This window comes from Gymnogyps californianus, chromosome Z (genome assembly GCF_018139145.2).
Source record: "Gymnogyps californianus isolate 813 chromosome Z, ASM1813914v2, whole genome shotgun sequence".
NCBI classification, from domain to species: Eukaryota; Metazoa; Chordata; class Aves; order Accipitriformes; family Cathartidae; genus Gymnogyps; species Gymnogyps californianus.
Window position 1 is genome coordinate 85,002,223 of NC_059500.1, and position 23,704 is coordinate 85,025,926.

The 23,704-nt window shown below is 40.6% G+C and overlaps 1 protein-coding gene across 1 annotated transcript in view; it reads right to left on the reverse strand.

The window, feature by feature from the left end:
* Positions 1 to 3,267: 3,267 nt before the first annotated feature.
* Positions 3,268 to 23,704, reverse strand: part of ALPK2 (alpha kinase 2) — a 33,593-nt gene continuing 13,156 nt past the window's right edge. The window contains exons 3-10 of the mRNA XM_050913646.1: positions 21,981 to 22,128; positions 19,243 to 19,370; positions 19,110 to 19,145; positions 16,680 to 16,954; positions 16,472 to 16,560; positions 12,960 to 13,177; positions 11,037 to 11,085; positions 3,268 to 3,888 (exon numbers count right to left, since the gene is read on the reverse strand). Coding sequence (XP_050769603.1) covers positions 3,654 to 3,888; positions 11,037 to 11,085; positions 12,960 to 13,177; positions 16,472 to 16,560; positions 16,680 to 16,954; positions 19,110 to 19,145; positions 19,243 to 19,370; positions 21,981 to 22,128 — 1,178 coding nt within the window. The 3' untranslated portion in view covers positions 3,268 to 3,653. The remainder of the gene's footprint in view (positions 3,889 to 11,036; positions 11,086 to 12,959; positions 13,178 to 16,471; positions 16,561 to 16,679; positions 16,955 to 19,109; positions 19,146 to 19,242; positions 19,371 to 21,980; positions 22,129 to 23,704) is intronic.

Consider the following 23,704-nt stretch of genomic DNA (forward strand, 5'->3'; position numbering starts at 1 on the left):
GAAAATGAAAATTAGCTTTTGAGTGCCGATGTCAAGTCTAGTTGAAAGATGAATGAAAAATATCAAATCCATCAAAACAGAAATATAACCAGAACGTGGCCTGAGTTCTTAATTAATGTTCCATCAGTGGGCTTGGAGGACAGTTCGCCACAGAGGAAAACATTCTAAAAGATTCACTTATGCTCACTGCCAGGGGACAAGAATGTCATCATCTTTTCTTTAGAAGGCAACACAGGGCACAGAGCCTTTCATTGCATTGTGTTCCATGGACATGTGGAGCATAAACATCCTCATTCAGATCTATGGTTTCTGCTGTGCTTATTTTGGCCAACAGGTGTAAATAACTTTTTCCCCAAGCTTTTGATTAATGAATAAGGAAGAAAGTTATGACTCAGTCCTGCAAACAACTGCAGGGATGGAACTACGGTCACAGATGGGTGCTCCGAGAATCCATCAAGATCAAGACCTCCATCTTTCCAGACAAGGATAATATTAATTGTCTCTGTGCTGTCATCGATATTGAACACACCAGGTAAATGCAGTAAGGTGATGTTTTCACACAGGTATGAAATATCAACGAAACTAATTCTCTGAAGTTGTGGGGGTGGGGGAGCATTGGTCTCCCAATACCCTGGTTTTTAGAGATCAGAAATATCAGGAAGCAGAACACTTAAGAGGGGAAACGGGAGCAAATTTCCTTCCCAAAGATGCTACATGCCACTATCATACTTGGTGTTTCTTGAACGACCAGAAACTGTCTAGAAAGCTAGGGAACCCCTTTTCAGCTCCTACATGACAGACAGACAGGAGTACCTTAGGTAAAGTAAGGGTGGCCTGCAAACACACACACATGCACATGTGCACACATGCAGCATCTGGATCAGGCAATAACCCCCAAGTGAGCCTTCTCTATTTATAGCAGCATGAGGGAATTCAAGTTCAATGGCTATACCAGGCCTCACTTTTTTTATGCAGGCTTCTTACATTGTTCCTTGGCTTCGATGAGCAAGCAGCCTCATAACTGGGGTGTGTTACATCATCCAGCACGCTATTGACACGCATGGCTACAGAAGAACTGGAAAGACCTGTGGTAAACTCTCCTTCCCATATTGGCACTCTCCATTGATGGAAAGCTGTCAGGAGCAGAGCTGTCGTTGAGACCCTCTCCCATCACCACAGAAGGGGAAAGGGCTACTGAGCTAGGCCCGCTGACACAGTATTGGCCTAACAGCACGGTCCCCCAGGCTGGGTGGCCAGCTTCACGCTGACTGCCTGGCACTGACATTCATGCCCCTGACTGACCCAATGGTTCCAGCTGCAACGTGACAGAGTGCCCGATATGCCCCATTCCCAACACCTCTTCCCCACCGAAGCTAGCCAGAACCGCATCAACAGAGTACAGAATTCCAGGCTCAAATAAATGATGCACCGATGATTGCCAGGTGCCAGCAGAAAGTGGCTTGCTGACATCCCCATTGCGAGGAGCGCTGTCTGGCCATGCACGGTGTCTCATCCTCTCACACGGAGGATGACTTCCTTTTGGCTGAGAGATGTGGGTAAACTCAGACTGGTTCCTGGTTTGAACAACTGAGACACCAGAACAGTGGGACTTCCCTGGGAAAACCTCTTCCCTACAGCACAGCCGGTATCAATAATAAGACCATCTGCCTCATCTGTGCCACATCTCCCTCTGCCTGCTGTGTTTGAGAACTCCTTCAAAACTTCTGCTCTGTATACTTTTCTAACTCCATTCTCTTGTGATACTTCAGATTCTCTGCAGTAGTACAGCATTGTCATTCACCTTTATTTTGAAATGAATGGCTTCCCATCCTCAGTACGTTGTAATTGTTTTGTCAAGGTTTCATTCTCAATGTTTTGACCCAGATTTCAGTCACACTCAAAGTTTTCACCTTTCTTTGGCATTTTCTATTTAAAAACTCACCTTTCAAATAGTCTTTCATACATTTAATTTTACATGGACTACAATACCTTCCTAATTTCTGCAACACCATTTTGTAGTCAGTCTCCTCCACCTAAGTTAGCAAAAAACTATTAAAAACTCAAATGCTTCAGAACAACTCTGGAGAACTTCATCCCATGTAACAGTAGGATTTTAAAATGCAGATGTCTGTCTGACACTGCTTCCTTTTCCCTCAATGGAGAGTCATAGGCACTTTTTTGGCACAGTTAATCTAACCTATTTCAAATGTTTGTTTTTCAGATGACCTGCACTTTGCTCTAAATTCCACTGAGAAGACCTCCATTAACCATAAAGGGAGCCCAGGATGACAAGCCTAGATGTTACATCTACATTGCAGCCAGACAAGTTTCTGCCCCAAGTGTCAGCTAGTCCCCAACAGTTTATCTCTTATTTGGCACCCACTGCTTATCAATACAAAGCAGAACCTAGTCTGAAATCGCTTTTATCTTCCTCAGCACTGATGGAACTCTTACACACAGGTATTGGTTTCTGGCACCACCTGTTATTTAGTAATCACACAGGGATAAGACGTTTGACAACGTTCAGTGTTTGTATTCTGTGTTAGGCACTGAAGGTTAGGTTTTCAACTGCCACCTCCAGTAAACTTGTTGCAGTCCTCTGACAGGCATAGTTCCCTCCTCTGGCTGCAAATCTCCACATAAGCTACACTGAAGTTTAATGGAGCACAGTATCTTTTTTCAGTCTGGCCCTGCCTAGGCATTTTGTATAAATCATGACTTTTTAGCAGACAGGTACTGGCCCAGGGCACCTGTCATGTTCCTTCAAAAAACAACCGTATGCTACACAGAAGTCATTGTACTTATTCTAGTTGAAAATGCTGCAAGGTACTGAAATACCCTCCGTATGTAATGGTTTATTTCAGATGGCAGCTGTTTGGCAACATGCAGACTCCAAACCTCTATCCTACAATAGGATCGGTGCAAGCACAACAGTACTGTGCCATGGGGTTAACTGTAGATTCAAGGAAGCTTGGCTTGCATGGAAAGCAAGGAATTCTATGGAGATTCACACAAGTTGCCCATCTTTAAGCTGATGACATCATTTTGTGATGACCTTAAAGATGCTAGCTAATTTTGTGGGGGGCAGAGGACAGATATGTCCAATCATGAATGGCTTTCTCTTGTATTAAAAGACATGTAAGTGGGAGAAAAAATTACAAGAATAGGATTATAGTAGGATTACAATATGTAAAAATCTGGGAAAGAAAACAATTTTTCTATAGCAGCCTGAGCAACAATACTGTGCAAAACTTTTACTAAGTGGCAACTTAAATATATTGATGTTAATGTAGCAGCTGAACCCACAGGGTCACAGGCACAGACACAGACACACAGAAGGGAAGATTTTCTCCAGTGACCCGTGGTGCACTCAATGTCCAAGACTCAAAATGCGCAGATACCAATACATAGAACGGTTGTAAGATAATCCAGGCAGATGGCTTAGTTTGTCTTCAAAACCTTGCCCCGGTGTTAAATCTCAGGTACCAAGATCATAGAATCAGCTCCTTTCTTTGCTGCTGGCATCAGCATCAGGATGACTTCAAAATAATGTCTTAAGGCAAAAGACTAAAGTTATCCCCCCACCAGGTCATTGGTGCCTATCACTACTACATATCCTCGAGAGGAGTTTTCACAAGATAGGACAGTGCAACTCAGTGGTCTGAAGAAATGAAGTCTCTAGGTTCTCTTGCTTTCTTGGGCACTGTTTTCTTTATAGTCGATGAGTTTGGTAGATTTTTGATTTTCATGGATGTTGCTTTCCTCTGTTTTTGATGAGCGGTTCGAAGAGATTTCAGCCCCAGCATCTCACAGTACTTATTGCACTGGTGGAGGGCTCTGAACTGCTCAATGAAGGAAATCGAGCAGTTGCCTTTAAAACCTTTGTATCTGTAGTGACAAAGAAAAAAAAAGCCAAATGGGATTTCAAGATTCATTTTCAGCACAGGGAGGCAGAGTATGACTGTTGACTCATAAGCAACTTGAAAAGATTAAGCAAGTCCCTTCCACCCATGGTGTTTTGAGAAGCACTAACTCTGCCACAGAAAATCAAACTGGGCCATTGAGAGGTGAAGGAAACCAGGTAATAAGTAGTGACAGAAGAGGGAAAAGGGTTGAAGAGGCATAGTTCTGTGGTCTGTGTCCTGGCTACTATTTTTCATCTCATTTAGTTGGGAACACAATTGTCTGCTGTCTAACTTTGTCTCAGTAATACATAAATGAAATCCATTCTACATCACTCTCTATAAACAGTTCGTTTGACTACCATGAAGAGCCAAGGTTGCTGCATGAGGTGTTGTCAGAACCAGAAGCTGTTTTCATCCAAACATGTACATAACTTCTGTGCTACGCTCCTCCCTCCCCCAGGCTTGACTACAAGATCTCAAAGAGCCAAGCCTCTTGGGGAAGAAGGATGTAAGGAGCACTCCTGAGGAAGGCAGTCTCATCCAGCCTTCACAGTTCCCAAGCCACCACCCTATCTCCCACTGCTACCTCTCCCTTCTTCAGTGGGCTAGCGAAACCAGGGAGTAGGCAGAGCATGTACATCCCTCTTCTCCTCACCCTGCCACTGGTTGCTGACATTCCTTCTGGTGCCTGCTTTTTAAGCTGCATCAGCTTTTTTTAAAAGCTGCATCTGCTTTTTAAAGGAGTAATTTTTGGTCAAATTACCAGGATGGAGAAGGGAGAAGAAAGGCCAGGGTGCTCCCCTCTTTTTTTGGTAACCTTAATAAGTGCATGTTCTACCCTAATCTCTTGGTTCACCGGACGTACAATGTCCTCAGATGTGAACTGTGAGTTATCACTGCACGGAAAACAAACAAACAAGATTTAGCACTGAAATTAACACAGCATGCTCATTGCACAGCATTCCGGAGAACTTCTTTCCTCATGCAGATTGCATAGTGCTAAAGAAAACACTGTTGCTCTGAGAAGGTCAAACTCTTTCTGACAGACAAGCATCTTTATTGCAACATAGTTTGCCAAATTTTCTTCTACAAAAGAATGGTGCCAGTGGTGAAAATACAATAAAATACCTTGCAACAAAAGGGGATGATATCTGCCTCCATTTATATCTAACTGTCCTATTTTGCAGCTCTGTTGTTCCTCTACAGAGAAGAAATAGAAAAGTTGAAATCTCAGGCTGACTGCTTTCCTAGCATCAGTAATTCCACCCTAGGAGGAAAGAAATCTCTTTGGTGGATAATGCAAATCTGAAAGTTTCTCAAGTATATCTAAAAGGTAATATTTATTGCTTATTCGGGCACATACCAAAATGGTAATGTATACTGGCAGTCCCCCTTACAGCCAAAAAAAGTCATCTATACATTTTGCTGCTGCTTTTAAACACTGTCACAATTGCCTACCCATGGAGGATGGATCCCAAATGATTTCAGACAAGCTATTGCAGCCATGATGATGAAGACTTTGCAGATAACTGTCAGGTGAACAGCAGACCTTAATCTTCTAAGGAAGTAAATTATTGCTGGTGGTTAACTTCAATAAGAAAAACTATTTTGGAGTTCAACTTTCTCATCATAAGTATTTAGGAGTCCTTTTTGTCTTCTCAGACCAATATTTTATTTTCAGATTCTTCTTTGAAGTCAGAGTTTTTTAATGTTAAATATGTATTTCAATGAAATAAAGCTCCAAATGTATTTTACTATTATTTGTCATGTGAAGCTGTTCATACCAGACAAGGTTACCCTCTAAGTTAAACAGGTAGTAAGCCTGCCCTGCTCTAGAGAAACCACTCAGCTAGCTTGCTATAAACAGCCAGATGAACCTCAAAGGGTTAAGAATTTTTTTTTTCCTCTCCTCCCCAAGTAAGTTATGTGCTTGTTTACCCAAAGGAAGTTTAAGAGGAGTGCCATTGTTACTTCAGAACTATACCCTGGAGCTCAGTAAGATAAGAACTGTTCTTTCACTGCTTTGGAGAAATAATAGACTTGAGCCTTTATACTTGAGCTCCTTTACCAGAGCCAACAGGTGTACGCTCCAGACACATCAGCAGAACATAAGTTCCACGGGCAAACATGCCTGTGCTCAGCAAGAACATCTCTTTATATCAAGCATTGATCCTGACTCCAGAAACTGGTTAAAGCAGAGCAATGCACTGCCAGCAAAGAGCAATAACTTAGACTGAAATATTTTTATTAATTTATCATGAATACTCAATGAACCATTGGGTCTTTCCAGTGAGTGCCAGTGGCAACAACAGCTGTTGTTACAGCACCTTCCACTGTCACGGTGTGTCACTGCTGGATGCTGCAGCAGTGTGTGTAACACAGATGCAGCTGCCAACGTCTGAGGAGAGAATGAGGCTCTGTGCAGACAGCCTTTGCGTAGCATCTGCTTACTCTGGTGTCCAAAATTCTCCATTTCTGCTCCAAGACTGATCGAGAGGCTTCATTTCTCCTGCACTTTGTGTAGGCGTGTTCTGGCAGAAATATTAATGATAAGTAACCTCCAGGGCTACCAATTAGGTGAGAAGTTTCACTGCACTGAATGCTGACTATTTTAATTTGTGGCTGCAAAATGACCGTGCTTGCTCTCGCTCTCTTTTTTTTCCTAGGTAGCCATTTTGTTGCAGCTAAATAAAATTTCTGCATGTCTTTTTCTCATGCTATAAAATTCTGATAATACTCATTTCTTTGTGGAAATAATATTGGAATGAAAAAGTTGACCTAAAAAACATCCACTTTTCTCATGAAGTAAATAAAAGTCTGTCTAAATGGCTTTCCTATCTGTGTTTGGTATTTGTCACTTCCTGTGTGTCTTTGAAGGAACATCTAAACAAAGAGCAGAAACAGTAGCATTTGCGCAGATACTATGAGTAAGAGACTCTTTAAATGAACAATTGAATGCTCTGCTAACTAACTTTAGCTTTAGAATTCAACAAATGCCAGAAATATTTGCAGTAAAAGAGCATAAATATCTTGTGAACAAGAGACAGAACATTTATACTAAAACCACGTGATTATTTTTATTTTACTAGCTTTGCTCCTAAATCAAGCCATCCTCATTTCCCTTCTCTTAAAATAATAGGTTTGCATTTGATCTTGTGGCTACAGATGTGGCCTAGGTAACACTCCTTGTCCATTTTGGAAGTTGAGAGGCACGAATGAGCCTAGTTTGGCTCTGCAGTGTGCAGACAGCCCCAGGTCTTATAGCGGGCCACAGAAAAACTAATCTACAGATGTGAGACCAAAGTTTTGCATCAGTTCTCCCAGCTGTTTGGTGTTTGTTAGGCACTGCTTCCACACAGCCCCCCTCATGTGCTTCCAGACTGCATCATTTTGTCTGGACAGACCTAATGACCAAGGCTCTATTGTAATTTGGCGGGACTGGTGAGCTTAACTCAAACCATTCTGTGCTGTTATAGCTTGTGGTATGTGTAATTGGGGGAAAGTCTCCATTAGTGAATGGCTTCTAAGTTTTACACCCCATATCGCTCTCATATGTTTTGTGTTCAATAACACCAAACTATTGACCATTCCAAGCCTTGAAACATAAGAATCTGTTATTTTGCACAGCATGCGCTATTAATTCACTGACTAGATGACTGATAAATAAAACCCGGACAGAATTCCATCTCCCAAACTTGACAGTTGGGGGTTGGCCCAAACCAAATCTTCCTTAAATCTGAAGGAGGAATGTTGGATTTGTCCCCAGGCTTAAAGTCCCCAATGCCTCTTGTTGCCATGTTGAGTAAAACTAAATTTGTCAATGCCCTGAAACCAGACAGACTTTCAGATCCACATTTGCCAAACAGCACTCCTGTTAATCATCATGACCATGGGTCACTGTGTTCCTGATTCCTTCATCTTTGCGTTTACCATTCTTGGATAAATACCTGGGCACTCGTGCACAGCTTCTAAACTGGCTCACTGTTTGCACTTAGAAGCCAGTCACTGTGTTGTATTATTTTTGTTTACGTTCGCGGAAGAATCTACTAAATAGCTTATTTAAAGGATTGATTGCCTGACTCTGGTGCGCCCCAGTGGCTACATTAAAAATACTTTCCAGGCTTTTCAGTTTCTAGTTAGGCTTCGCCCTCTACTGACAGAAACTGTATTGCAGCTACTTCAGCGCATTGAATAAATGACCCTTGCTTTGGGTTCGTTTGGTTTCCAATTCACTGGTAAAACAGACGTAGAAAGGATAAAAGATCAGAATTACTTTGAAGAGTGTTAATTGTTGAAAACATCAATCTCTCCACAGCCTCTGCAGGAAGGAGGGGAAAGATGAAGACAAAGGATATATAAATGCTCATCCAGAAATATTTGTTCAGACTTGGAATACAAGTCTGGACCCCCCAAAAAATCATTAACAGCAATGAGCAATGCTGAATATAGGTACAAAATTTTAATATATGCTGTTTATTGTGCTTGGTTTACAAGAAACACCAGGGGATAAACAATGGCCATGAGTAATTCATGACAGTTGCCATATTGGCTTTTGCAAATTCATCAGTAACAGTTTGTACTATGACATTAGATTATTTGAAAGCTTGACTATACTATGAGCATTGCGGAGGTGGGGGAGATGGACTTTTTTTTCAGGTTTTTTTTTTCCCCTGATCACAAGTTTAATCTTAGAGTGAAATTAGAACTGTATTTAATTTACATTCCAACCAGGAACAATATGAATGTTCTTCCATTCATCAAGGATCACAGAAGTATTTCCCAAGGACATTTTTGGTTTGCCTTGATGTGATTGGCCCAGGCTTAGAAGAATTGGAGGCAGAGGACCTGTCTGTGATCAGTGAGGTCATTACCTCTGCAAAGAGTGTTGAGGAAACTCTGAGAATTTCTATAGGCAATTATACCAGAAAATCAGCTTTGTATCTTCTCTAACAGCACAGTTAAAATCATAACAGTATCATACTATATTTTTTAGCTAAGTAGGACTATGTACGTTCTCCCCAACACGTGAGATAGACACCCTCTCATCAGCATGGCTGCACGCTACCAAAAGCAGCAACAGCCAGCAATACAGATGAATCCTGTGTACTTGTTTGTTTTCCCCAACCAGGCTCGCAGAATTAAAAATCAAACTGCAGATATTAATGCAGAGGTGTCCTTTCTGGGAAAGGAGCATGAAAGAAAAACACAGGACCACGAAAAATCTGTTGTCTTGTAGCAATATCATTAGCTAAATGACAAACAAAATGATACTCAACATTTTTAAGAGGTCGTTCATGAAGGGAAATTATATTCCCTTATATATGACTGAGGTGATCCTTACTACAGCTTGCATTGTATATTCATTTTCTCACTTCACCTTCCTCTTCCCTAGTCCAACATGTGTTTTTGTAGGAGTAATTTCCCATAGTGAGCTGGACAACAACATCCATTAAAGCATTTCTATAAATCTTCTGATTCCAGAGAACAGTGTTGCCTAAATAAAATTTTTATGACTTCTTTGTTTTATAACAGGATGATGCAACTTCATTTCAACTGATTTCACGTTGGATCCACAGCTAAAAGAGTAAATCAATGGAAGGTTTGAATGGATGCCAGCCTGCAAATGTTAAGGATTTTCCCAGAATATTCTGGGGTCAAATTTTTAATAATTTAAAAGATACTGTGAGGTTTTTTCCCTGTACCATGGGTATATAGACAAGCTCCAGTTTAGTATAAAGACTGAATACATGTGATTGGATCTGCTTTTTCCTGTCAGTTTCTCAAAGGAGAATATGAATTTAAAGCATTGGTCACAGGCATTTACCCCCATCCCCTTTCCCTTTCCAGCAGCCAGCTGATTTGAATGACTGCCTACACTGCCTATTCCTATCAATTGTTCTTTTGGCCTGTGGCATAACTAGAAGCTTTAATTAACAGAACCTTAAGAGAAGTGGAAGAAAGTTAGAACATTAAAGGCCTATATCTTTACACACACGCTTAAGTCTCCCAAAAAGACCTGAAGCCATTGCAAAACTACTAGGAAACAGGCCTCTTGAAATGTTATGAACAGATCCTTTGTTACAGCTCAGAATTACTGCTTTTGAGAGAGAAGGGAAAGAGATACCATCAAATCTCTTAACACATTTCTTTTTTTATGAGGTAAGTGGCCTATACAAAGCTAAACAGACACCTTCCCTCCACCCATGCAGCTGACAAGAACATGGGCTCAAGAAAAGCTTACGGTCACTGCCTGCTATGGAAAGAAAAATTAACTCATAGAGTTCTAAACTGAGAAAAGAGTCCCTATAAAAGCTTGTGTCATAAATACATCTTCTAAAGCTTTGGCACTTCTGCTGGCCGCAAGAGAGATTTCAGCTGTGTTCTCTCATGCAGTCCCTGCAGCATCCCTTTAAATTCCTTGCAAAAAGGGCAATACAAACTTTGGCCCTTTCAGGGCAAATCCTTCCCTAGTTTCCACAGTACTGTGGTAGATATCCTCTCTTATTCCAGTGGAAGAGTAGAAGGGGAGAAGGGTCACCTCAGCTACTGGCAGCAGGATCTAGTAGTAGGGCTAGATCGGTGTAAGTGCTTGTATTTGCATTTGCTGGGGCAGGTGCTAGTGAGTGCAAGCCCAGCTGGAGCTCTGGCTCCAACAGCATGCTGGGTTTGAGATATTTCCTCCATGGTCAGAAGCTCCGGACAGCACAAACACCAGGTCTTTCATCGTACCCCAGGCTGGAGCCAGTGTTGGCCCTGCATTTTCAGCCCTACCTTCCTTCAGCTGATGCACCACCAAGTAAAGTGCCTTACTTGCTTGTAAGTCACTGGAGACCTTCATTTCACTCATGAAATGCCCTTTGAATAAGCCTATTTTAAAGGAGGCATGAAGGAAAAGCAAAGCCCAATCTACAGTGTAGCCCCATCCTTTTAGAACAAAATAAATGTTTCCCTTATAGGTGGGTTCCCATAAATACGAACAAAAAGAAGTTAAGAGAGTCAGATGAGGACTGTTTTCTTCCAAAGTTAAAGCAAGAATAAAATTCCAGTGCACCCTCCCCCAACATATTTACACTGTGAAAAGATTGATGTGTAAAGCAAAACCATGCTGTTGAGAAATAATTTTTCACTCACCCTTTGGCCAGTGTTGCTATGCCAACGTCAGTTAACTTCATTCCTACACCTACAAGGCACCAAGGAAACAGAGAGCTTATGTTACACTAGAATTTCTAGGAATATCTTCAGATTCAAGAGCACCATATATAGAGGCATTAAATATTATTTATTGATTCATGTTTTAATTTTAATTATTTGTCACCATTTTTTCAAAACATTTTAAAGTACCCCAATTAAAAACAGGACGTTTGTGCTCTGTATCACTAGCAATTTCTACAAGTCAGTTTCATACCAGTAGTTTACAGACAGCAAGGTGATAAATGGAGCACAATTTGTTTCCTGTGCTAGACAGTCAGTGGGGGGGAAGAAGGGGTTACACTTTGATGACTGCATTTTAAGAAACATACAAAACCTTTGCTTATGCACCTGCCCTGAGATGTGTATATTTATTTATGGGTTTTGTGGTTTTGATGCTTTGCAAACTGGGACTACAATGTTTATCAGTAGGAATTACATATTTGCTTTGCTAATCAAATAGCAATAGGTCAGTCAACCTTATTTTTACTTCTTGGGTGAGAGATCCACAATCCCTTTCTCATTCAGTATTTCCAAAAACTCAGGTTTTTTAACCTGTCCCTTTGTTGACTTGTTTATAGGCAAAATCCAGTCCTGCAGTGTGCAATTTTTTCTGTACAGGAAAACAATGGTCTCAAGACCATTTTCCTTGGAGAATACCCTCAGAAATCTCAACTGGTATGCCTGAAAAATGCAGCCTAGATACTCATATGAGAAGATGATCAGAGAGGAAGGATGTTTCTCTTCATCAGCAGCAGGTATATTGTCCTTTGTGGCAGCCATCATTATAGAGGCTCAGATACCATTTCTGCTGTTGTGCTTCCCTCAGGCTAGCATTTTGTTCTTTCTTCTCCCTTTAAATTACTTCAGGGGTCTTGTTGCTAATTTTCCTGCCTTCTCTTGTTAAAGAATATGGGATATTTTCTAAGATTCCACCTTTTTTTGTTTTTCTTTAACAAGGGTCTGTCTTTCTCTGTTTCTAATACATCTATGCATACTGTGTTGGGTACAGGCCCAGCATTTCAGCAGTTAGGAGGAGTCATGCCCATAGGAGTTTAAGGGCAGCATTTAGTAAATGTGAGGAGGGCATTTCTTCACCATTCTTTTTTTGAAGGAACATGTTTCTTCGAACATAGCCAGGGCCTGAATGTGGAGCATTCCACTGTTGAGAGATTGTTGGTAAGTATTTAAATACAAGAAAAAGTGAAGGACTAGGATGTTATTAACAACTGAAGTCTTCAATTCACAAGACATTTCATTAACCTTTGGGAGGTGAGACAGTAAGCCAGACTTGACTGATATTGAGTGTCCTGATTTACTAAGGGCCCATGTGGAAGAACAACTCTCCCGTTAAGAGTATAAGATTTGTTTTTTCTTTTCCAAACTGTCTTCTTACAAGAACATAAGCTAGGTAAAAATTCCCTTTCTCTGCTGATTAGATAAACACCATAATACTGCATAGCTTATACACGTTAGCCCCTGCTGCCTCAGTAGGCAATTAATTAATGTCTTTCTGTTCCCTAGGGTAACACACACACAAATAAACACAGCATACTTAAAAGAGGCTAGAAAATAAAATATCCTAACTCTCTCTCCTATCTTTTATTCTGATATGCATGAGATGCTGTATAAAACAGGCACAGGGCCAGGGTACTGTCTGCATCTGGAGAAGACGCTGCCCACTCTACCCATTACAAGGTTATGGAAGGAGCACATTCAGCATTGCCAACAGGACACAGAAAGCCAAGAATAACGTTGCTCAGAAATAAGTCTCTGCAAGTTCTGGAGTTACGGGGATTGACTGTGAGTGGTCACCAGCCTGTATCATGGGAAAGCCATTTTATTGCCCCCACTCAGACAACTCACCTTGCAGGTCAGTGACAAGCAAGTTCCCATTGGTCTTCTCATACACCCAGTGCTGGAAGGTGCAACACTTCTGGCCAGCCTCTGAGTCTCTTCTCAGGAAATTTACTTCCTTGCCATCCCTGACAGAGTATTTCACAAATTCGCCAACCAGCTCCTCCTCCACTGTCGCATAGGGGATGTTATTAGCAGGGCGATGAACAAGAAAAATAGGAATGATCCTGAAATCAAGGGATAAAAACTAATAAAATCCAGGGAGTTCTGTCAATGAAGGAGTAACAAACAGACAAAGTGGCCAATGATCTCAGAGAGTGAATGAACAGCTACCAAGTCTAAACCAAGCTAGGAGACATCTGGATAAGATTGGGATCTTCTAGGTAGCTCTAGAACATAATTGCATTATCCTCTATGTGCTTATTTCTTTGTATTATTTACTCAGATGTAAACTTTTCCAAAGCATGCTTTCTAATTTTGTCCTACTACATCCCAACACCTAAACTCGGCACAATAAAGGGTGCTTGCTTATTTCAGAGTATCACTGCTTTAGTTGCTCAGGCTGACTGATATATGATTCAGTCTTTGTGAGGTGTTAAGCACCTGCAAATTTGATCCACTCCAGAAAGAGCTTTGCCCAAGACCAGGTTAAGTGGAGGATTTCTCAGACTAGCCTTCTAAAACCTGACACATCCAAAATTAGCAAACACTTTTGATAATGAAAATACAAAGCAACAACTTTACCAAAAAGTAAGAGGAAACAAAAAAGTCTCTGGAAAGATCATCAGATTCTCAAGACGGGTTGGCTCAAGTGAAAATCTAGAATCTGAAGATTCTTGGACTTTGGCAAAGTTTGGATCCAGGTCAGAAAACTTCAGCTAGTTCTGTATGAAGTTTTCAGGAAATTGCAAACTTGAAAAAATTTGTCTTAATTTATTCCTTTAGAAGTCGAGCTAGTTTAGCCAGAAAGACTTACAAAGTTTTCTAGGAATCCAGGCTAGGTCCATTTATGTCTAAAGATGCACCATGCCAAAAACTCACGTCCAATATCGAATAAAATTTTGCTTGGGGTTTCATGGTCTTCTCAGAGAGAAAGACTGAATGTGAAGTGATAATGACAATAGTCTGGAAGGAAGTATCTGTCTCACTAGCAACATGAACTTCGTGGTTACCAAAGTTCCTGCTGTCTGGAAAGCAGTGTTCTACCTCACAGATAGTCGTCTTCTGTTTGTACTTACACCAGAAAAACTCAGCATACTTGTTAGGCAGCACTCTGATACTACAGTATAAGTCTCCAAAATTAAAACCTTAGAGTAAGCAAAAAAGTGACATCAGTGTATATTAGAGTGGAATTTAATAATGCTCTGAGATATGGTCATTTCGGAAAGCCATTCAGCTGGAGCTGGTAACAGAACATAACCGTATTTTATCAGCTAGCTCACAAGAGCTCCTAGCAGTCTCTCAGAACAAACAGGGGAAATGACTGTCACCATGAAACAGGTTTCTAGTTACTTGCTTTCTTACAAACAGTCCTATCTCTTAGAGCAACGGTGCCAAAGGGGTGGTATAGTTGCTTCCAGACATACTTGTACTGGATTCTGGAAATGGCAGAATCGTGAATGTACATATGTGCTCTATATACACTGAAAGAAAGTCTAGAAGAATTAGTCATGGGACAGAGAACCACATATAACCAGAGCACTTATATAGAAGACTTCCAGTCCTAGTCCACAATCAAGCTTTATTGACCATTAATTTATTTGTTGTTGTGACATTTTACCCTTATTGTTATAGGACATGCAGTTAAACTAGTACAAATGGCCTTTATACCAGTAGTTACTCTCTTTCTAAGGAACAATCACTGCAACTGTAGGCACTTGTCTAGTTCTAACCTACTCACTCAAGGTATGATATCAGCTTAACTCTACCAGTATCATTAAAGTGAACAGCTTTTGTTAGTATACAAGGCTCCATACAGTTCCATATCACTGCACACTGAAAGGAAAATAAATGGGTCACTGGTTAATAGAAATGTTAGTACTACTCCATTGTGGAAGTATCATAAGTAACCTCAAGACCACAGAATCTCTCTCTCTCCCCCCCCTCCTGCCCTTTTATAAATGTCTAGCTGCCAGGCCACTGACTATTATAGGGCAGTGCTTTCTCTATCGTTTTGTCAGCTTTCTCTTACAGTCAAACATGCACAGATAGGCTAAGGCTGTGGCTTTAAAGCTAACTCTGGAGAAAGTGGACAACTTTTCTCTTGCTCTATTTATCTTATAAAATGTTGCAAGGAATATACCCTCTTTTAAATACAAGTTTGGTCTGACAAGGGCTGGCTAGAAGAAAGGAATCTAGCCTTAAAATTTTGAAATTAAAAAGCAAACCAAAAGCATATGCACATCATCTCTTTTTGCTCCTATCTGCTGTCTTCCAGCCAATTTTTTAGAATAAAGCACTAGATCTGAACCTTCCATGTGGCTGTTATTTGCACCAGACTTCTAGTTTTCATAGGGTACATGCTCTCTCTCTCGTATCAAAACTAGAAGTTATACCCCATGCCTAGAGAAATCTCTCAAACGCATATTTTACCAAGAGCAATATATTTCCAGAAAAGAAGCTGACTTGCACAAATATTTTCCCTAAAAGATTTCACTGCCATCTCCATCACTATTTCTAATCCTGAAAAGGTGGCTTTAAGGAATCATTCCAGAGGCTGTGTTTTAAGAGGTCCTTTTTTTCAGGGAATCAGTGCAGCTGAGCAGATCTTGTGTCATCTAAACAGAGATGGAGATTTAGCCTGCTGTCAAGCATGTAGGTCTTATCCTTGAAGTAAGGCAGATGGAATTTCAACCATCCATTGCAAATTCAACTCTACACAGTAGCCTGACACTGGAACAGCAAATCCTTTCAAAAAGATCTATTACCAAATCCTCAAGATGCCACTTCCCAGCCTCAGAGGCAGAGGTGAACCTGTATTGAGCTATTGGTCCGATGTACACGTATTCGGGAAATGGAAAACTTCTGAAATGAAATAAACCAGTCTTTGGGAAAACCTAGAATCAGAGTTGAGCTTTCTGGCTTAAGACTCTGTACATAGAAAACTTGCCTAAGGAGTGACTTCATACCAGCTTCAGAATGATCAGTATTTCTCTCAAGATTTCATTTTTAATGGAAAGTTGGAAGGCCTGACTTATCCCCTACTGCTGTTACTAGATGACACTAGTAGTATCACCTACTGGCGTTACTTCACTAACATGAATAATTTCCTCTAAATTTATATCAAAATCATGCCTTTTGGCTGCTATTTACTGCCTTTACTCATTATCCTTCTCTAATGGGAATGGAATCTCTCTCACCACCTTGATACTCAGTATTATTTAGGTCGTGACTCCAGCTGTAACACTGTTCTCAGGATTCCTCTTTCTTCTTCTTTAGTAATCAGTAGCAGTCAGTAGGCAGCTGTGGCACAGGGCAATATATATACGTGTATATGTATATAAAAATATATATATACTCACTCTGGTACTTCCCCAAAGCCTTCCAAGGGTTCAGCTTCAGCTGCATATATCTTCGCATACTCTCTTGCAGTATTTTGGACATAGCATTCCTATATTACAGATATGCCTATGGAATATTACTCAAAACATTTAACAGATCATCTGTTTGAATACTTGCAAGACAGCTTTTCCCGACAATTCTTGCTTACAAAGGACAGGGGAAGCTTACCTGCAGTGCTAGTGTGTAGTTCTTTTGAACTAGATCATCCTTACTCTTGGTCCCATATGTGATAGCATTGTGCACTTTGAGAACACAGGGGTGGCCAGGACTGAACACTGGCACGAGGCCTTGCATCACTTTACTTCGGAAGGCTTTCCGGTGCATGCCTTCACCAAAGTGAAGCTCTTCTGTAGCTATTATTCCATGCAGGTTCCCACCAAAATAGCTGTCACTGATGAAATCTTCTCTGAACATGAGCTGCATGAATTCAATTTCTTCCATACCTAAAACACAACGCCACTTTGTTCTGCACAACATCCTTCTGCAGTCACAGCGAAAGGGGTGGACATGGGAGAACGAATGCATCTCTCCATAGAGTATTAAAGAAAATGCTCAATGGAAACAGAATACATGGCCTAACTTGTGTTAATATGGGCTCGGGACCTTGCTCCTCTAAATGTAGCTTGTTGCCTGTACCATCTAAAGCAAGCATGGAAAAAGGTGGCAGTTCAGGTTCATAAGGAGAGAATACAGAGTGTAGCAAACAAAAAATAGAGGTAAAGATCACAAAAGCTGTTTTTAAAACTATTAGGGGAGTTGTAAACTGGAGCTTCAAATGAATGTGAAGTAAGTCAAGCTGACTGAGAACTAAAGAGACATTGAGGGAATACAGAGATCCTGCCAACTCTGCTTTTTTGGGAAGACAGAGACAGTAATAAAGCTAATGTGCAGCAGTGTATATAGATATGAGTTTAAAAGTAGAACACAGCTCTGTGCCCAGTGTGCTCAGAGGACATTCTTCTGAAGCTAGCCTATCTTTTCAGAAAAGCTAGAAGTTGCTGGTACAACCAGAGCTTGTTTTAGCTTTCAGCTTAGAATGTTTTCAGTGAAGGATTCTGCCAACGTGTTCGCAGAGGCACCCAGCTGAAAGAGGTCTCCGTCCTTATCCAATATGACCATGGTGGAAACATGCCTTTCCTAGTACCAACCACATTCACTACATCAGCTCCAGTGCTGCAGACTGGCATGTTAAAGCGTTTCTTTTCCATCTGGCAAGCACCAGCTTAAAAACAGGTTCATCAGCAAAGGTAAAAGAAAATAACACAATTTTTATCTCATAAGTGATGTTGAATAAGAACCACATTTCTATAAATGACCATGTCAGTTTCAATCAACAAGTAAATACATCAATTTTAGTGATCTTTATATTCACGAGAAATTGGTACAATAATATTTCTCTTATCCCCCCACCTGTGGATTTTGAAGGTACCAGTAGCATAAGAATGTGTGCCTAAGTTTGTTACAGCTGAAATCAAGCAGGATTATGGATTTCGCCCTGATCACTGGAATACAAATGGGAAAAAAAGTATAAGGGAAAAAAAAAAGTGGTTAAGGTCAAGCACTGAGAGAAACTAAAAAATTCTAACTCCACTTCAAGTCTCTCTAATCATAACATTTCAAGGAACATCAGCGAAAAAAATAAATAGGAGAACAAAAGGTGTATCCTACGCAGCAATGAAGTCCTTCCAGCTCCCCTTTGTAGTTATCTCTGGTTTAGATTCTGTACACTATTGCCTGTCTTTGAAGCACAGAGGAAACAGTGCACACATAAAGCTAGAATTAGAAGGCTTCTTAACTCCACCTAAAATTCTCTGTTGATCAAAAGTTATACAGTGCTGTTACATGAAAAGTCCTGCCTTTATTTTAACAAGGAACTAAATGTTTAATTTTATTCTTCTAGAAAGAGAAAGAAAAATCAATTGGCCAAATGAAGTACTCAATTAGCACAGTGTGTTCAGAAATGACAAACCAATTTGCAATGCACTGTCTATCTTTAGCTGCAGCACAGCAAGACATATGCCGAGTGTGATTAAACACAAGTTAACATATGGAGAAAGCATTCCAAATCTTCATGCCCGTCTTTCTCTTGGAGTAAAGTTACATAGCAGGTGACTTGCAAAGACCATGTGTTCAAACACCACTGGCAAGTTTTTCTGCCAAGAGTTTTCAGTACTCTGTGTGTGTCTGTGTCTCTGTATGATGTGATGCAATGCTATTTCACTGTTTACTGTATGTGAAGTGCTAGTGCATCAAGCTAACACACTTGAGAAGTTACACAGTCAAGTTCAAATCAATAGGTTGTCATGGCGGGTACTCCATCACCCTGCACAAACCATTCCATCCTACATGATGGTATTTCACCTACAAAACTCCCATGAATTAAAGCGAATTTTATCTTTGACGTTACAGTAAAGGTGAGTGCAAAATAGGAAAGACAGCTAGCAAAAACACAATACTGCTTCAATGGATTCCCATAGTTTCCTGTGGGATAACTGTCAAAATGTCTCAGTCTGGTTATATTTTTCCATCTTTTGCTCTATTTGGAAATCAGAAGGAACAAAGATTTGAGCACACATTCAAGCAGATGTGTGTACTTACCTTCACAATTCTGAAAACTTGAGAGATGTTCCAACACTACAAGGAAACAAAGAAACAGATTTTGTAGTAAAAAAAAATTAATGGAAACTGCCATTGTCATTATTATTAATCAAAATGATAAACTGGGATTTACCTTCAGAAGTCAGATTAAACTCAGCAGTCACCTTTCCATACATATTATTCAAGCAGCAATAATACACTCCCTGGTCTTTGTTACTGGCTTTAGCTATTGCCAAAGAGACAGGAGAGTCATCCTGGGCACTGGAACAGAATATGTTAATTTTCCACATTAATACTTTTAAAAAATCTTTCCTGATTATTCCATATATCTCTCCTCCTGTCCCTGGAATTTCTGTCCCTCACTGCAAAGGCTGATTCAAATATGATGCGAGTAGACAAAACATTTTATTTCACCCTACTTAGAAGCATTCAGCCCATTATGTGTTTCACAATAGATGATCCTACTACATTCTGAGAGAAAAGTACCTCAATCAAATAAAAAAATAATTAAATCACACCAAAAGGCGTTCTAATATTCCTATCAATATCATGGCCAAATATATAAAGTATGAATATAAAGCCCAAAATGTTGTATGCTGTTCCTCAGTATTGACTCCTCACTCAGCTTTCTCTGTTCCTTTGCTTTTTTCAAGCTAGATATTTGCTGTCTGATGTCTGTGTATGCAACTTCACAAAGGTAGACGTTATTAACAGGGGTGCAATGACATATGAATGCAGTTACAGTACTCGCAGACCCAAGCTGGCTCTGGAAGCCATAAAACCACACTGAAACTGTGCTATGCCTCAGTGAAAAGTCCTCTTAGACTATGAAGGTTTTCACACGTACCACAGTGGATGTCCATGGAAGTATTTATCAGCAAACCAGATAATCTATCCAGGGATTATGGAGACCTGACTATTGTGTTTTAAAGCTTTTGTGAAGTGAATTAGTGAAGGTGTGCACAGCTTTGTTGGCAACATGAAGTTTCATGATATTTTGGCACACTGGAGAACTAATTTTACCCAACAGTAGTTTTTAAATTAAATTACTTAGCATATATTAATATTACTAGCAATGTGTATTTTTTAATACACGTTTCCATGTGTTGACAGGTAATAAAAATTCAAAGATTTGTTGCCTAATTTCCTGTAATCACCCCCCATTGAAAGTAAAACTAAAATGTACCAAACAGTCCAGATTATATATTTCTGCAGATTGATGCATATTTCCAAAAGAAGAAACGGTGCTTGGGTACACACAAAACAACTAGTTAGATTTTGATTGTGATGGAAGGGAGATTTCCACTGAACTCTACTGAACATGGGAAGTTTAACCAATTCATGCAACTTTTTCTCTCCACTTAAAAGAACATCTGAGAAGATGCCTTCCTACAAAACTTTCATTTTCATTTTTGTGCATTCTGATGGAAACATCTTTTCTTTTTTTACTTTGGGTAATGTTAATTTTTTATTTTTGAAACATTATAAACAGATTTTAAGAGCTACGTGATAAGAATGTCATTACTGCTATGGAAGAAAATAGCTCGTTTCATAAAAATGGAGTTTTAAGAAAAGCTGGAAAAGATCCTGATAAAGGTCTTAAAAAGCTTTTATTTCCACCCTTCTCATTGCACTGCCTCTAGTCACTCAGAGTCAGGTTAATTGGCTGGGTTGAGGGGAGAGATCATTCTTCCTCAAATACAACTCCCATCGTTTAATCCAATCAGCTTCAAGTTCCATTCGATACCGAATATGAAGTTCAAAGTAGAATCATAGAATCACAGAATGGTTTGGGTTGGAAGGGACCTTCAAAGATCAGCTGGTCCAACCCCCTGCTGTGGGCAGGGACACCTTCCGCTAGACCAGGTTGCTCAAAGCCCCGTCCAACCTGGCCTTGAACGCTTCCAGGGATGGGGCATCCACAACCTCTCTGGGCAGCCTGTGCCAGTGCCTCACCACCCTCATCATAAAACATTTCTTCCTTATGTCCAATCTAAACCTGCCCTCCTTCAGTTTAAAACTGTTGCCCCTTGTCCTGTCACTATAGGCCCTGGTAAAAAGTCTCTCTCCATCCTTCCTGTAAGCTCCCTTTAAATACTGAAAGGCCGCAAGAAGGTCTCCCCAGAGCCGTCTCTTCTCCAGGCTGAACAACGCCAACTCTCTTAGCCTTTCTTCAATGGAGAGGTGTCCCAGCCCTGGATCATTCTCGTGGCCTCCTCTGAACCTGCGCTAGTAGGTCCATGTCTTTCTTGTACTGGGGACCCCAGAACTGGATGCAGTACTCCAGGTGGGGGTCTCACGAGAGTGAAGTAGACAAGGAGAAACACTTCCCTGGACCTGCTGGCCACGCTTCTTCTGATGCAGCCCAGGATATAATTGGGTTTCTGGGCTGCAAGTGCACATTGCCAGCTCATGTCCAATTTTTTGTCCACCAGTATCCCAAGTCCTTCTCTGCAGGGCTGCTCTCAATCCATTCATCCCCCAGTCTGTATTGATACTGCGGAATAATCATGTCAAGCTCTACATTGCACGTTAGTTGTTTCAGCAATTCACGTCCACCACACAAGGACAGCCAGCCTCCCACATACTAACCAAGCGTGTTTATGTTGTTTGGCTGGGTGCTGAGGTACAAACTTCATTTGATCTTTTACAGTACTTGAAAGTTGGATGAGACTGGTTATGAATAGGCTGAGAGGAATTACTGGTGATGGAATGCAGACTATGACCAATATTAATGCACTGTGTGAAGATATGCTTCTTAATTACCCTGTTTAAACAGGTTAACAGGTTAACAGGTACAAGAGTGAATCACTGGCATATTTTCCCAAAAGCTATTCAGAAACTACCAGTCCTTCAGAAACATTCACTTACCTTCTCTGCAGGCGAGCTAGTAACTTGGAATCTTTAGTCCATGTAATGGTGGAGTCACCATGAATGTCACCAAATTGACAGCATAGCTTAATATTTCCAGAGCAGTCAGGGAACAACTCTGCTTGGATTTTCTTCAGCAGCCTGGGAGCTTGAAACAGAGGAGCCACAGTTTAGGATTAGAAGATAATGATATTGGTTTTGCATTTTAAGGGAATCCCAGAATGATTTGCAGATGTTAAGAATATGAATCTGACAACACTGGTAAATAATTATGATTTCTTCTGATGCAGAAACCAAGGCTTTAAAATACAGAGGTTTTAAAAGACTGATTCAGTGCCCCACCCAGTCAATGGAAACGTTATCAATGCAAAGACATTTTGAATTTATGGAACAGGACCCAAGGGAAGTTCTAGCCTGAAAAGGCATCGACATAAAATAATTTCTGAATCAAAACACATTCTCTCTGACTAAAGGACCAGCTGGTTTTATCAGTAAAAAAAAAGACACCACAAAGGCAGAGCATACCATATGGTTACATAATGAGAATTCATATTAACTGAATACTTGTAACCAGTAGGTTTTTTTAACTGATCACAGCCTTTGAGAGAAAAGACTTTAAGTCCCAGGAGATGCTCAGTCTCCAAGGTGTTCTTGGAACATACCTAACATACACTGCCAGGCTGAGACTCTTTGCAAGATGCAGTGATGGCACCATTTCCTTTAAAACACAGCTGGAGGGAGGCACCCACACTTAGTGGTTAGATATTTGCATTTGGTAATGTCAGTGGCCTTTGCTTCCCTCTTCAGTTTCAAAGGATTAATTTCCCGCCGCTAAAGAAAGTCCCTACCTTTCCAGCCATAGGGCACGGTTCTTTTCCTAAACATTGACCATTGTGCAGAACAAATCCAAGAATCACTCAGGTTACAGAAAGAGAGCACTCTGCCCAGTCTGGGGAAGGTACTGAAAACCTAGTTCTCTGCTAAGACTTGTTTACTGACTCACAGAATGCTCCAGCATTTTTGCACATGGGCATGGCGTAAGCGGGAGGATGGAGGGTACTTGGAAAGAAAGGGAATCAACATATACTTAGGGAAAGGTTTTGGGATCATGACACATCCCTGCGCTCAACTGAGACATCCCTGCTAGACATAAGGGATGTAAAATGCAAGATGTTATGTTTCCTACTGTGTTAATTCTGAGCTGCTGCACTCTGAATGAGCTGGCATGACACATCTCCCTCAGGGATCCCATTCCTGCAGTCTAACTTTCCCCATCTAATGCCGAAGGAATGCTGGATCCAACTTGAAGGGTCAGGCACCTGGAATTCACTGCTATGTTTAACTTGTAGTCACTTAAGTCCTTAGGCCTAAGAATCTTGCTGAATCAGGGCTAAAATGACGCAGAGAGTATGTGACAGAACTGTAAATAGAACTAACGGCTCCAGATTCCCTGCCCTAACCACAAAGTCGTCCCTCCTGCAGCTGAAAATAATACAAAAGAGAACACTGAGTATATACCAGACTAACCATACCAACCTTCCCTTAATGCTGGGCAAAGGTCCACAGAATTCTCTAAAGTACAAACATACATTCATTTCAGTCTAGACTGAAGCAGATCATAAGCAGGTTAAGAAAATTCAGTCTTATCTGATGCAAGTCTGAATGTTTAAAACATTTTTCAAGCATAGCCTCAGGTACATGGAAAAAGATCAGGCATTTCTCAG